At 38.5% G+C, this 14739-nt stretch overlaps 1 protein-coding gene across 1 annotated transcript in view; it reads left to right on the top strand.

Annotated features, from left to right (window-relative positions):
* The window catches only part of LOC126158956 (glutamyl aminopeptidase-like), a 478517-nt gene that overhangs the window by 392184 nt on the left and 71594 nt on the right, over positions 1-14739 (top strand). The window contains exons 5-8 of the mRNA XM_049916478.1: positions 756-900; positions 2164-2437; positions 10288-10458; positions 13627-13724. Of these exons, the coding sequence (XP_049772435.1) occupies positions 756-900; positions 2164-2437; positions 10288-10458; positions 13627-13724 (688 nt within the window). The remainder of the gene's footprint in view (positions 1-755; positions 901-2163; positions 2438-10287; positions 10459-13626; positions 13725-14739) is intronic.

Here is a 14739-nt window from a genome sequence, read left to right as displayed (position 1 = left end):
GTCCAGGGTTCATCCTAAGTAGGTTTTAGTATATTTTTCCTGTCATAAATTTTTTCAACTCGAGCAGTGACTTATTAATGTAAAAAATGCCAGGTCAGTCACGCTGTGGTGTGAAGTTCACATTGAACTGTAGGTCCCTCCTATAACTAACTGGTTAAGTCAGCTCTCCTGTCAGATGAAGGCAATGGCTCACCACTTCCAATAGGGCTAAGGCTAGTAAGCACTGTGGTGTTCGAACTAATCTTTACTTAACTTTAGTAGCATACCCTTTGTTATTGTACTGATTTAAGTGGTATAATGTCTGCTTGATTCTCCTACAATGATACGGAACTGAACAGTGTCAGAGTGCAGTTGACTATACTGTTGTGTGTCGAGAACCCTAATAACAACTCATCCTGAACACTAGATAAGAACACGCAGCTTACCAGGAATTTATTCTTGTATAGCATAAATTATGATTCACGTGAAATTGACTTTTATTACTAACAATAAATATTATTATGTAGCAGAGGTACTGGCATTGAGTGTGAGAATTCCAATGTCTTTGATAGGGCAATCACCATTTTTACATAATATTTTTTCATACTGCTGATTTTTGATGAATAGAGATCTCTCTCTACCATTATTGGCAAATAGATGATTTTTCTCTGTTTAACTGTAAAAGATACTGTATTAAGTTATTAGAATTTCAAAAAAGGAAATGTAGGAAGCACAATCAATTAATATGATTTTTAAATATTATTTTGTTGTTGCAGGAATATTGCCACTTCAAAGTTCCAGCCAACATATGCCAGACAAGCATTCCCATGCTTTGATGAGCCAGGCTTTAAGGCGAGGTTTTCTGTACGAATTGTACGTCCCACTGAGGGCTACCATGCTCTCTCCAACATGAATGTTGAGGTGAATATTACCTGTTATATCTTCACAAATCAGTAAATAATTTTATCAGCAGATTTAAATCTACAGAAATGCTTTCAGTCTTCTTTCTATGATTGCTATAACTGTCATCAATGATTTACTTTAGCACATTCGCAGTCCAAAGAATTGCTTCATTTTATTAATGTTTTCCACTTGTACTATCACAATTACTATTAGGCTTTGAGTCTATGGTAAATTTTAAGCTTCTGACAACTTACGAAAATAACAACAAACCATTTACAATCTTTGTTTGTACCATGATCATACCTCAAAAGACAAAATATGTGAAAAAGACTAGCAGACTGTGAAATAAAATTTTTGAGAGGAATGGCTGGATACACCAAATGAAATCACTAATGGAACTCAACATGCATTATACTCGGAATTACCAAAACGATTGGAGAAAACATCTACAACGAATGAGCTCAAAGAGGATCCCAAAATTCATGCTGCACTACCACCTCAGTGGTGTAAGATCACTAGGTCGACCAAGGGGTAGGTAGCAAGGGATAGATAGCAAGACTGCAACAGGCTGAGAGGCCTAATAGTTGGAAGGAAGAAGAAGACGACAATGTGGGTTGTCAGTCTACATCTGCATCAATTTCCATTTAGAAGTAGAAAAAGTAGGCAACTAATATTTTTATGAGAATGTATTCTTGGATGATATTTAATGTAAAACTGATTGTAAATATTAATTTGATGTAAATTTCTACAGATTACTTTTTAGAGTCCTCAAATACTACTATATATCAGAAAACACCCAACGGTGATAATACCCAAGCTGCCACATTATTTTGTTCCGCATGAATGTCTGCTAACAAATCAGCTTCATTGTTTGCTTGTGACTTTTGCTGATTCTGGCATAAGAAGCCCAGAATTAAAGATAAAATAAATAAATAATACTCTCTCTGCATTTTCTCTTTGACATTCCAATTTATGATTCTCAAGCAGTAAAAGTTGGAAGTTATTCAACAGACATGGTATTTGTATCCATATTCTCCAACCTTTGCAATGAAACTATACCTTTTCAGAGTAGCAGCTGTAGCAGAAATGTCAAATTTTTCTCTTTTATTTTTGTATTTCTATGGGAGCTGATACTTACATTTCAATAATACATGTGCAAATTATGCACACATGTTGATTTATACAATAATTTCAACTACAATTACATGAAATATTTTTAAAGAGTTACTCTACCTGCAGTCTGTTCTAGCACTACTATGCAATTTCTGTATGTTGTTGCAGAGTGAACTGAATGATTCTCCAGATACTGGTTTCACAACAGTCCAGTTTGCAGAGAGTGTTCCCATGGTAACGTACCTTGCTTGCTTCATTGTGAGTGACTTCCAGCGTCTAGCCCCTGTGTCTATATTGAATGCAGATGGCACTACATTTCCATTTAGTGTCTACTCAAGTCCTGCCCAAGTCAGCAAGACAGCATTTGCACTGGAAGACGGGGTTGCAATTACAAAATACTATATCAGCTACTTTGGCATTGGCTACCCACTGCCAAAGCTTGGTGAGAAATTACTCCACATACCTACACACTAAATATAATAGTATTCGTTCAATATTACCATTTACTGATGAAAATGATTAAAAATTGTGTTAATAATATCTGTCACTTTGTGATATGTGTCCATGTTCAATATTCACTACATTTTCTCCCATATCTTCTCAAAACAATGAAAAATGTAGTTTTAATTAATTTGTTCCTTTTTTCCTATATGCTACTTAATATTGCTATATAATAGAGGGAAACATTCCACGTGGGAAAAATATATTTAAAAAGAAAGATGATGAGACTTACCAAACAAAAGCGCTGGCAGGTCGATAGACACACAAACAAACACAAACATACACACAAAATTCTAGCTTTCGCAACCAATGGTTGCCTCGTCAGGAAAGAGGGAAGGAGAAGGAAAGACAAAAGGATATGGGTTTTAAGGGAGAGGGTAAGGAGTCATTCCAAATGTCTGCTTGTGTCTGTGTATGTGTGGATGGATATGTGTGTGTGTGCAAGTGTATACCTGTCCTTTTTTCCCCCTAAGGTAAGTCTTTCCGCTCCCGGGATTGGAATGACTCCTTACCCTCTCCCTTAAAACCCATATCCTTTTGTCTTTCCTTCTCCTTCCCTCTTTCCTGATGAGGCAACCATTGGTTGCGAAAGCTAGAATTTTGTGTGTATGTTTGTGTTTGTTTGTGTGTCTATCGACCTGCCAGCGCTTTTGTTTGGTAAGTCTCATCATCTTTCTTTTTAAATATATCTACTTAATATTGCTGTTCTTTTACACATGATTTCCCATGCAACACAGACAAGCCTAATAGTTTACCAGTGTTTGGACTGATAACACACAAAGGAATGATTACTTTCTGTATGTTTTAATACTTACAAGTTTTTAACCTGCTTATATATTGAAGGTATGAGGGTAAGTCAATTATTATCTGCAATTTAGTTATATTTTTGTTTATATTGATAGTACTGTCATTTTATGTTCATGGCACGTTTATTTATTTGTTGTTATATCGTTGCAATTTTCAAGCGGCTAAGTTAGTTTCATTATCGCTGCCATGCTGTTAATCATGGCCGCTCCGCTGTCTATTTGCACCAAAGAAGAGCAATTCATCAAAGGCTTTTGGTACAGTACGGGAACAGTGTTTTGCCACAACAAAGTGTCTACGAATGGATTGAAAAATACCAAAATGGTAGCACAAGTGTTATGCATGATGAAAAAGTCGGATGACCGTTTACCACCACAAATGAAGAAACCGTTGAGTATTCATGTGAAATGATTCTCTTACGCAGACGATTAACTATTGATGAAGTGGCACATTGTCTGCAAATTAGTCACAGTTCTGCCTACGAAATCATCCACAACAAACTTAGGTTTCATAAAGTTTGTGCAAGATGGATCCCAAAACACACACAGTTACATAGACAAACATGCTTGGACATGGGCAAAAAACATTTGGTTCACTGTGGTAACGAAAGGGACAACTTCTCAGACAGGATCATTACTTGTGATGAAACATGAATCCATCATTAGAAGCCGGAGAGTACAGGGCTATTACAAATGATTGAAGCGATTTCATAAATTCACTGTAGCTCCAATCATTGACATATGGTCACGACACACTACAGATACGTAGAAAAACTCATAAAGTTTTGTTCGGCTGAAGCCGCACTTCAGGTTTCTGCCGCCAGAGCGCTCGAGAGCGCAGTGAGACAAAATGGCGACAGGAGCCGAGAAAGCGTATGTCGTGCTTGAAATGCACTCACATCAGTCAGTCGTAACAGTGCAATGACACTTCAGGACGAAGTTCAACAAAGATCCACCAATTGCTAACTCCATTCGGCGATGGTATGCGCAGTTTAAAGCTTCTGGATGCCTCTGTAAGGGGAAATCAACGGGTCGGCCTGCAGTGAGCGAAGAAACGGTTGATCACATGCGGATAAATTTCACGCGTAGCCCACAGAAGTCGACGAATAAGCAGGGAGCTAAACGTACCACAGCCGACGGTTTGGAAAATCTTACGGAAAAGGCTAAAGCAGAAGCCTTACCGTTTACAATTGCTACAAGCCCTGACACCCGATGACAAAGTCAAACGCTTTGAATTTTCGGCGCGGTTGCAACAGCTCATGGAAGAGGATGCGTTCAGTGCGAAACTTGTTTTCTGTGATGAAGCAACATTTTTTCTTAATGGTGAAGTGAACAGACACAATGTGCGAATCTGGGCCGTACAGAATCCTCACGCATTTGTGCAGCGAATTTGCAATTCACCAAAAGTTAACATGTTTTGTGCAATCTCACGGTTTAAAGTTTACGGCCCCTTTTTCTTCTGCGAAAAAAACGTTACTGGACACGTGTATCTGGACATGCTGGAAAATTGGTTCATGCCACAACTGGAGACCGACAACGCCGACTTCATCTTTCAACAGAATGGTGCTCCACCGCACTTCCATCATGATGTTCGGCATTTCTTAAACAGGAGATTGGAAAACCGATGGATCGGTCGTGGTGGAGATCATGATCAGCAATTCATGTCATGGCCTCCACGCTCTCCCGACTTAACTCCATGCGATTTCTTTCTGTGGGGTTATGTGAAAGATTCAGTGTTTAAACCTCCTCTACCAAGAAACGTGCCAGAACTGCAAGCACGCATCAACGATGCTTTCGAACTCATTGATGGGGACGTGCTGCGCCGAGTGTGGAAGGAACTTGACTATCGGCTTGATGTCTGCCGAATCACTAAAGGGGCACATATCGAACATTTGTGAATGCCTAAAAAAACTTTTTGAGTTTTTGTATGTGTGTGCAAAGCATTGTGAAAATATCTCAAATAATAAAGTTATTGTAGAGCTGTGAAATCGCTTCAATCATTTGTAATAACCCTGTATAAGGCAGAGTGTGGAATGGAAAAAGTTCAAGACCCAACCGTCCGCAGGAAATCTGATGCTTACGATTTTTTGGGACGCACATGGTCCAGTACTGGAACATTATGGGGAAAGGGGCACAACAATAAACAGTGTATGTTACAGTGAGATGCATACTGCCAGGCTAATGCCTGCAATTCAAATCAAATGCCGAGGATTGCTGTCAAAATGTGTTGTGTTGTTGCACGACAATGCCCGTCTGCATACTGCTGCCTACACTACTGAAACACTCCAGAAACTCAAATCTGAAGCTTGTACATCAAATCAATATGGTCATGAGTATTAGCAAAAATAACTTCAGTATTTGGGATTGACATATTGGAGAAAACATAGTTAAATATAGTATGGAAAGTTCCAGTAGAATGTAAGTAATTTAGGCATAAAGGAGACCACTCATTGAATAGCAGAGGTGTTGAATCATTGACATGCACAAAGAAAAGAATGAAGATGTGCTAGCTTGCAGACAAATCCTTTAATAAACCAGAGAAGGAACCTCCCCCCCCCCCCCCCGCCCCTCCTTCCCACACACACACACACACACACACACACACACACACCTGTGCACATGTGTGTGATCTCTTATCTCATTGTAGGATTTGTCAGAAAAAGAACATGTTTTCATTTCTTTTTCATGTGCTGGGTAGTGAGTCAGTACTTGTACTTGTGCTATTGCATTCTTGAATGGAAGTACTATCACTCATACAAATCAATCAGTAATTGGATCATCTTTCAAACAGTTTTCAAAATGGTAAAGTGTGTGGAAAGGATTTCTTTTTAATCAAGTATTATATGTACAGATTGCGTTAGACGACATTTGGGTGTCTGTGTGTTTATATGTGTGAATGTGTGTACGAAAAAAAGCTAGATCTCAAAAGCTGTTGTTAACTGTTTTCTATTACATGTTTCTGTGTGCCATGCACCAGTGCACTATACTGGTTGCCTTTTCCTTATTTTATATATTTTTCCATCCAGGAATTTCCATTATTGTTATACAGTTTAAAATGAGGCCTATAAGATATTTTTGTTATGAAAATTCCAGACATACACCTATGCCCTTCTTCTACCACATAATTTATTTTTCTTTTAGCCTCAGTAGAATTATCCTACAAAAAAATGTTGTATCTTAGATGACAATGAAAAAAATATAATAGGCACTAAGCAACAGTTTTTCAGAAACACACATGTATAGTTCAGTCAACAGGTAATTAACAAATGACAGCTTTTTACACATGTATTCTGTATGACTGTTCCAAGTCAATTACAAATCCTGATATATCAAGGCGTTCATTCAGTGTTAGTAATGGATAAACTGAAAATAATGTTCACAATCATTTCACAATTAATAGAAAATTCATTACCTTTAAACCAAGTTTTGATAATTTAAGTTACTCTGTTTTTTAGTTTCTATTTGTTCACACCTTTTCTGGAATTATTAACATTATCATCTGTGTAAGGTACAGATTTACATGCCATGTTACTGGACAGGTCATTTACAAATACACTAACAGAAACAAAAATTGGCATGCATGTTTCTTCATCTGAAAGATGATATCTTTAAAAAAAATTTACGTGTAGCATAAAAGTGGCATTAGTGGCACTGCTATGAGGATACAAATCAGATTTGCTTTAAATACATACACTATGTGATCAAAATCATCCGGACACCTGGCTGAAAATGATTCACAAGTATGTGGTGCCCTCCTTCGGTAATTCTGGAATTCAGTATGGTGTTTTCCCACCCTCAGCCTTGATGACATTTTGCACTATTGCAGGCATATGTTCAATCAGGTGCTGGAAGGTTTTGTGGGGAATGGCAGCCCATTCTTCACAGAGTGCTGCACTGAGGAGAGGTATCTATGTAGGTCAGTGAGGCCTGGTACAAAGTCGGCATTCTGATACATCCCAAAGGTATTCTATTGGATTCAGGTCAGGACTTTGTGCTGGCCAGTCCATTACAGGGATGTTATTGTCATGTAACCACACCACCACAGGCCATGCTTTATGAACAGTTGCTCGATCATGTTGAAAGATGCAATCGCCATCCCCAAAGCAAGAAGGTGCTTAAAACATTAATGTAGGCCTGTGCTGTGATAGGGCACCATAACACCACCGCCTTCGAATTTTACTGTTGGCACTACACACGCTGGCAGATGACGTTCACTGGGCATTCGCCATGCCCACACCCTGCCATCAGATCACCACATTGTGTACCGTGATTCGTCACTCCACACAACGTTTTTCCACTGTTTGATTGTCCAATGTTTACGCTCCTTAAACCAAGTGAGGTGTTGTTTGGCATTTACGGGCGTGATGTGTGGCTTATGAGCAGTTGCACGACCATGAAATCCAAGTTTTTTCACCTCCTGCCTAACTGTCATAGTACTTGCAGTGGATCCCGATGCAGTTTGCAATTCCTGTGTGATGGTCTGGATAGATGTCTGCCTATTACACATTACGACCCTCTTCAACTGTCAGCGGTCTCTGTCAGTCAACAGACGAGGTCGGCCTGTACGCTTTTGTGTTGCACATCCCCCTTCACATTTCCACTTCACTATCACATTGGAAGCTGTGGACCTAGGGATGTTTAGGAGTGTGGAAATCTTGCATACAGACGTATGACACAAGTGACCCCAATCACCTGACCACGTTGAAGTCCACGAGTTCTGCAGAGTGCCCTATTCTGCTCTCTCACAATGTCTAATGACTACTGAGGTCACTGATGTGGAGTACCTGGCAGTAGGTGGCAGCATAATGCACCTAATATGAAAAGCTTATGTTTTTGGGAATGTCCAGATACTCCTGATCACGTAGTGTACTTTAATGGTCATGAGTGGTAATTGCCTTTGAGATTGGACGTGGTGAGTTGACATTAGTCAAGAATGCTTTTAAGGTGACGAAGACACCATTATCAGCCCATCATTGAGTTTGAACTAGATCATGTAATAAGACTACAAGAAACTGGATGTTCCTTCTGTGATATTGTGGTAAGACTATGTAGCCACTGTACATGATTGCTGACAGCGGTGTTTATGAATGTACGCTTGCAAGAAGACAGGGCTCCAGACAGCCACTTGACACTACCAAGAGGGAAAACCATTGTGTTCAGCATATGGCTCTGATGCATTGTACTGACTGTGCAGCAGCAATTAGAGCAGCTGTTAGCACTGCAGTGACACAATGAACTCTTACAAATCAGTTACTTCAAGGACGACTCTGAGCCAGACAGCCTGTAGTATGCATTCCACTGATCCCAAACCATCGCTGTGTATGACTTCACGGGTCTAAAGCAAGAGCTCATTGCAGGGCAGGGTGAATGTCTGTGGTGTTTTCTGATGAAAGCCAATTTGAGGGCCTGCAACCAACCTGTCTGCATGCTAGATGCTTTAGACTTATGCCTGGATTTATACCCTGTGGTGCAAGTTTGTGTGACAGCAGGAGCACTCTGTGGTTATCTCACACACCATGACTGCAAATTTGTACATCAGTTTGGAAATTTGACCTGTTGTGTTGCCATTCATGAAAAGGATTCCAGGGGGTGTTTTCCAATGGGATAATGCGTGCTCCAATCCACTTTTGTAACCCAACATGCTATACAGAGTGTTAATATGTTACCTTTTCCTGCTCGATCCCCATATCTGTCTCCAGTTATGCACATATGGGTCTCTCGTCGGATGACAACTTCAGTGCCACCCACAATCAGCAGTAACTGTCCTGTACTGACAGACCATGTGTAACAGGCATGGAACTCCATCCCACAAACTGACATCCAGCACTTATAAAGACAGTGCATGCAAGTTTGCATGCTTGCATTCAACCTTTTGGTGGTTACACCAGTTCTTAATGTCCCAGAATTTAACATATTCATTGGTTATCTTTGATCCTTAAGGAACCCCTTCAGTACCATTTAAGAACGGCAATTTTTCATTGGTGTAGTTTGTGACCATTACAGTGTAGGAGACAATGAAGGAGAGTTCTAAGTCTCAGATGTTATAACTTCAAAGTTTCTCCAGTAATATTTTATTGTTTATTTACTTAAATGCCTCACACAGATCAACTAGTATGTCACAAGCAGATAGTTTTGGTTCAGAATAGACTTGCACCAAAGAAGTAATATTTTCAACAGCTTTAACAGTTGGGACCTGAAACTGTGCTGAGATTGGGTTAAGATATTATTGTTTGACAATTTTGCAGATTTTCTTTTTTCATATGACAATGTTTCATTTTAATAGCAATTGAGGGATGTTAAAAAGAAATGCAACTATCTGATGCTTGGTAATGTTATTAGTGGAACTCATGCAAAAATAGTGAAGAAATGTCCAAATTGGAGAATTCAATACATTGGTCCAGCTCTTCTACACAGTATATGCAAGACACCATAGTGAAAATGTCTCTCGTCACCAACAGTGCTCCTCATATTTAGCACAATTCCCAGTTATTTCTGCAAAAAGCTTCACTGCAATCATTAATGAGCATTATATCACTGTGCCCCTCGTTTCAGAACTCTTGTATACCTAAAAAAAGATTACAAAGATGTAGGTGTTCAATATCTCATCAAATAAAAGTGTTTTTGGTGTGAAGTGTACAGTAGAATGTTCACCATTTGGATACTACATTTAGACAAGTACTTTGTTTTAATATCTCAAACTGTTTATGAAATATCAGGAATGCAGGCTATGCATATGTTCCAGTTTTCAAAATTTTTGTACCTTTCTAATTAGGAGTGTTGAGATTTACCTTTTGGTCATAACTTATTTAAATTATTTCTGAGAATAGTAGTAGTTTTCTTTGACCCTTGTTTTTCCATTATTTGTTGCAGTCCCTGATGATGAGGAAAATGAGAATTCTTCCTCAAAATATTTACTGTTATGAAACATTACCGTAGATTAATTATATATTTACAACATTCAGCACTTTCTTCTTTTTAAATTCTGCAGATATGGTTGCCATTCCTGATTATGTGTCCGGAGCGACAGAGCATTGGGGTGTCATCACATTCCGGGAGACTAACCTGTTGTATGATCAGACTATCAGCTCTGTTTCTAACAAGCAGAGAGTTGCAACAGTCATTGCTCATGAGCTGGCACATATGTGGTTTGGAAACCTCAGTAAGTCATATTAGATGTTATGCTGTAGCAAACTAAAGATGAAAAATCTATTTTGTTTATATCAAAACTTTGCTGCTTGATGTAGTTGCCTATTCTTGCCATGATTACTTTGCAAAATAGGTGAAGGATTATTTCATTTACTCTTGACAAAAATAAAACTCTATGATTTTGAAAAACGTCAGCTACTTTGAATTAAATGAGGCATTTTTGAGAACACTTTGTGGCTTCAGAATACAGTTTTCGACATGTTTTCCTTAGGTAAGTGGAAAATAGTCCAAAAGCTTTCATATTTTACAGTAGAATAGTGAAATTAATTAATGCTTCAGTGTTAACATTATAAATCTTGTGAAGAACTGTGAATTTACTTGCATCATAGTTAAGAATTTCATTAAGCACATCATTGCAGCAATCATGTTTAGTTCTTTGCCTACTTATGTCTGGTGGTGTTCTATTACATCAAGTAGATCATATGTGAAAGTACTACAGTTTATGATGACACATACACACATGAGGTTTCAGTAAAGTGAATTTTTTTGTAAAAATACAAAAATCACGTAGCAATAACTAGGATGAAGAAATGTCCCTACTGATTTTGTGTCATAATCTGTAAACAAGTGCATCCTGAACTGCTCTACATTTCATCAGTACTATAATAATGTAAGGCAGTAAGCAGAAAAAAGATAATTTCTATGGTAAACGGTGGACCAGCAGAGCCAGTTATTAATGCTGTGTTGCTCAGAAGTCAAACATAATGGTATTTGGATAATGGAAGTACAGATCTTCAGTGACATTTCACCACTGATATAGGTGAAACAGTAATGGAACAGAGCTTGAATGCTGTGTCAGTGTGTTGTAACATACAGCTTCTGTGCTAGTGTGTGTTAACATATTGCTTCAGGTTTTCATTAACTCTTTTGTCTCAGAAACTCAGTTCAGCATATAAAAAGTGTTTCATAACTTCTGTATGACACTCAAGTATATTATTTTTTACACAGGTTAATGTGCTCTCATTTGCTTTGAAAAATTAATATTTTTAACCTTTCTACTTTATGTTATTTGATTTCCCTCTCTCACTTCAATGTTTTGTGATTTGGTCTGCCAGTATGACACCATTCCTTATTCAGTTTCCAACTGGATTTTAATTTTTGATGGTAAGAGAATAGAAAATATTGGTTCCATAGATGCTAAAGATTATAATTGCAGAAAAAATGGAAAAATTGGAGTCAGGCCAGCAGTAATGCAAAATAGTTAAAAATTTAGAAGTGGAAGTTTCTTTGATGGAGCAAGAGGCAAGAAGAATTGGAGAGAGGAAAACAGCGAAGCCAGTGAAGAAAACAATTACTCGTTCACAATTCACAACAGGAATTTCTGTATGAGATTTCATTCCGTCTGCTGCCTTTCTAAACTTTATATATCCTTATTATTTAACTGTTTTTTAAAAAAGAAAAAGAAATATGTCTTTCAGAATGAGATCTGCTTTTGATGTAACTGAATACAGAAATAAATATTAACATTATTTATATCTAAAAAGAAAGATGATGAGACTTACCAAACAAAAGCGCTGGCAGGTCGATAGACACACAAACAAACACAAACATACACACAAAATTCTAGCTTTCGCAACCAACGGTTGCCTCGTCAGGAAAGAGGGAAGGAGAGGGAAAGACAAAAGGATTTGGGTTTTAAGGGAGAGGGTAAGGAGTCATTCCAATCCCGGGAGCGGAAAGACTTACCTTAGGGGGAAAAAAGGACAGGTATACACTCGCACCCACACACATATCCATCCGCATATACACAGACACAAGCAGAAGGGCATTGAAAACAGTGCAATCATTGTGATGCGGATAGGTATCGGTATTTATCTGATGCTGAAAAGGCTTTCGGAGCCAAGAGTGGTAGCATTTTCGAAACATCTAAGTTTATAAACTGTTCGCGTGTCGCCGTGGTTAAAGAACACCATGCATGGAAAAACGGCGCCATCCAAAACTGGCGCCGAGGCAACTGTGGTGAACCTCGGGCCATATGTCTGCTTGTGTCTGTGTATATGCGGATGGATATGTGTGTGGGTGCGAGTGTATACCTGTCCTTTTTTCCCCCTAAGGTAAGTCTTTCCGCTCCCGGGATTGGAATGACTCCTTACCCTCTCCCTTAAAACCCAAATCCTTTTGTCTTTCCCTCTCCTTCCCTCTTTCCTGACGAGGCAACCGTTGGTTGCGAAAGCTAGAATTTTGTGTGTATGTTTGTGTTTGTTTGTGTGTCTATCGACCTGCCAGCACTTTTGTTTGGTAAGTCTCATTATCTTTCTTTTTAGATATATTTTTCCCACGTGGAATGTTTCCTTCTATTATATTAACATTATTTGTTATACAAGATATGCCTCTGCAACTGAAGCCATTTCCTATCTGCTTAGTTTATTATCATGGGTCACATGGCATGCACATTTGCCTTCACTTCTTTTCCAATATTGCTCTTTATTACAAGGAAAATAAAAATAAAAACACTATCTTAAAATAACAATACAGTGCTATAGATAATGTAAGATGATAAGAACGGCAGCTGTTTAAAGCAAGAAAATCTGTTGGGGAGCTAGCATTGATGAAGAAATGGTAACAATAATAAAAATGGCATTTCAATCTGAAAGTTCCTAGTTGATTCTGCTTTTAGCATAAAACATAAATAGGTACAAGAAAAATAATAAGTTTAGATTTGGAATTCAAGTAATTGGAACTAAAATAGTTGCACCAATAATAAAACAAATTTTGAAAATCTAAGGCAGCGAAGTTATTTGAACATTCGTCATACTTCAGAGGCAAAAAGAGCTATTAAATTGTAGGTACAGAAAAGTGTGTTAAATTGTTCAATGGAATTTTTTTCCTTGTGGAACTTGGAAGTATTTAAAAAATTAAAACTAAATTACTTTGGATGAGCTGTAAAGATGTCTTCTGCCTCTTTTCTTTCTCATACTCATTTTTACACGAGGAAATTATAGTTAAAAACCAAAAACATTCACAAGATTACATTTTGCACATACACTCACCACTTGGCTATTGGCAGATTTAATTTTTCTGTCGTAAGTTATAGTATGTTGTGGAGTATATCTATTACTGAACTTCTCTTTTTCCTTCTTGTGCAGATTAGAGTAAGTTGTAATCAAGATATTTATTTCAGTGACATTGAAATGGTGGGATGACTTGTGGCTGAATGAAGGTTTTGCTACCTACATAGAGTACAAGGGCGTCAATGCAGCACATTCTGAGTGGGGTATGGTAAGTGTTCTCCTACATCTTCTTCTTCCTGAAACGTTTCTGCTTACGCAGGTCATCCATGTTCTTCAGCATACTGTGCTATATCAAGGTTTATATGCAGTGTACTAATGATTAGTAGCAGAGCTGCCAGCTATTGAATCAGAAGCATCAAATATCCTCCAGTATCATTCACAGATAGGACAGTAAAGCAATTTGTGTCAATCCAGGAAAATAAAATAAAATAAAATAAATGAATAAGATGAGTTTCTTCCCCCCCCCCTCCCCCCTCCCCCCTCCCTCGCCCAACTCCCGGAGACAAGTGAATTTGAACATTGGCAAATTGTTGGTGCTAATATGGTGGGTGCTTTCATACCCAAGGTAGCTGGAGTGTTTGGAGTTTCAAGAGCCACCATATTGAAAATTTATACACCATACAGGAAAGTGGAAAAACAACATCGACTAGGAGACAACACAGGAAAGGTACTGAGGATTGCGATGGACTGTCACTGACGAGGACTGTGTCAAAAAAATAAGAGGATGACAGCTGCAAAAGTCTCTGCAGAACTGAATGTTGTGCTCGTGAACCCTGTCGCTACCAAACTATCATGAAGGGAGCTCCAGAAGCTGGGGATTGCAGGGGAGTCGGGAATTCCAAAACCACATGTCAGTGATGAACATTAACATGAAAAGGTGTTGAAGGCATAAAACATGGGCTGTGGACCGATGGAAGAATGTCATTTGTTCAGGTGAGTCTTGTTTCATACTCTTTCCAACTGCTGACAGAGCTTATGTCCCAAGAGTGAAATGTGGTGGGGGTTCAGTTATGATTTGAGCAGCCATATCATGGTGTTTTATGGGCTCCATAGTTACTCTGCAAGGTCACCTTACTGCCAATGGTTATGTGACCATTTTGGCTGATCACGTCCATCCCATGGAACAGTGTTTGTTGTCCAGTGGTCATGCTGTGTTCAGAGGTGGTAGGGTCCCTGTTCACACAGCTTGTATCGTCCTGGACTGGTTTTGTGAGTATGGATGA

This window comes from Schistocerca cancellata, chromosome 2 (assembly GCF_023864275.1).
Source record: "Schistocerca cancellata isolate TAMUIC-IGC-003103 chromosome 2, iqSchCanc2.1, whole genome shotgun sequence".
Taxonomy (NCBI): domain Eukaryota; kingdom Metazoa; phylum Arthropoda; class Insecta; order Orthoptera; family Acrididae; genus Schistocerca; species Schistocerca cancellata.
This window is presented reverse-complemented; position numbering and strand designations above follow the sequence as displayed.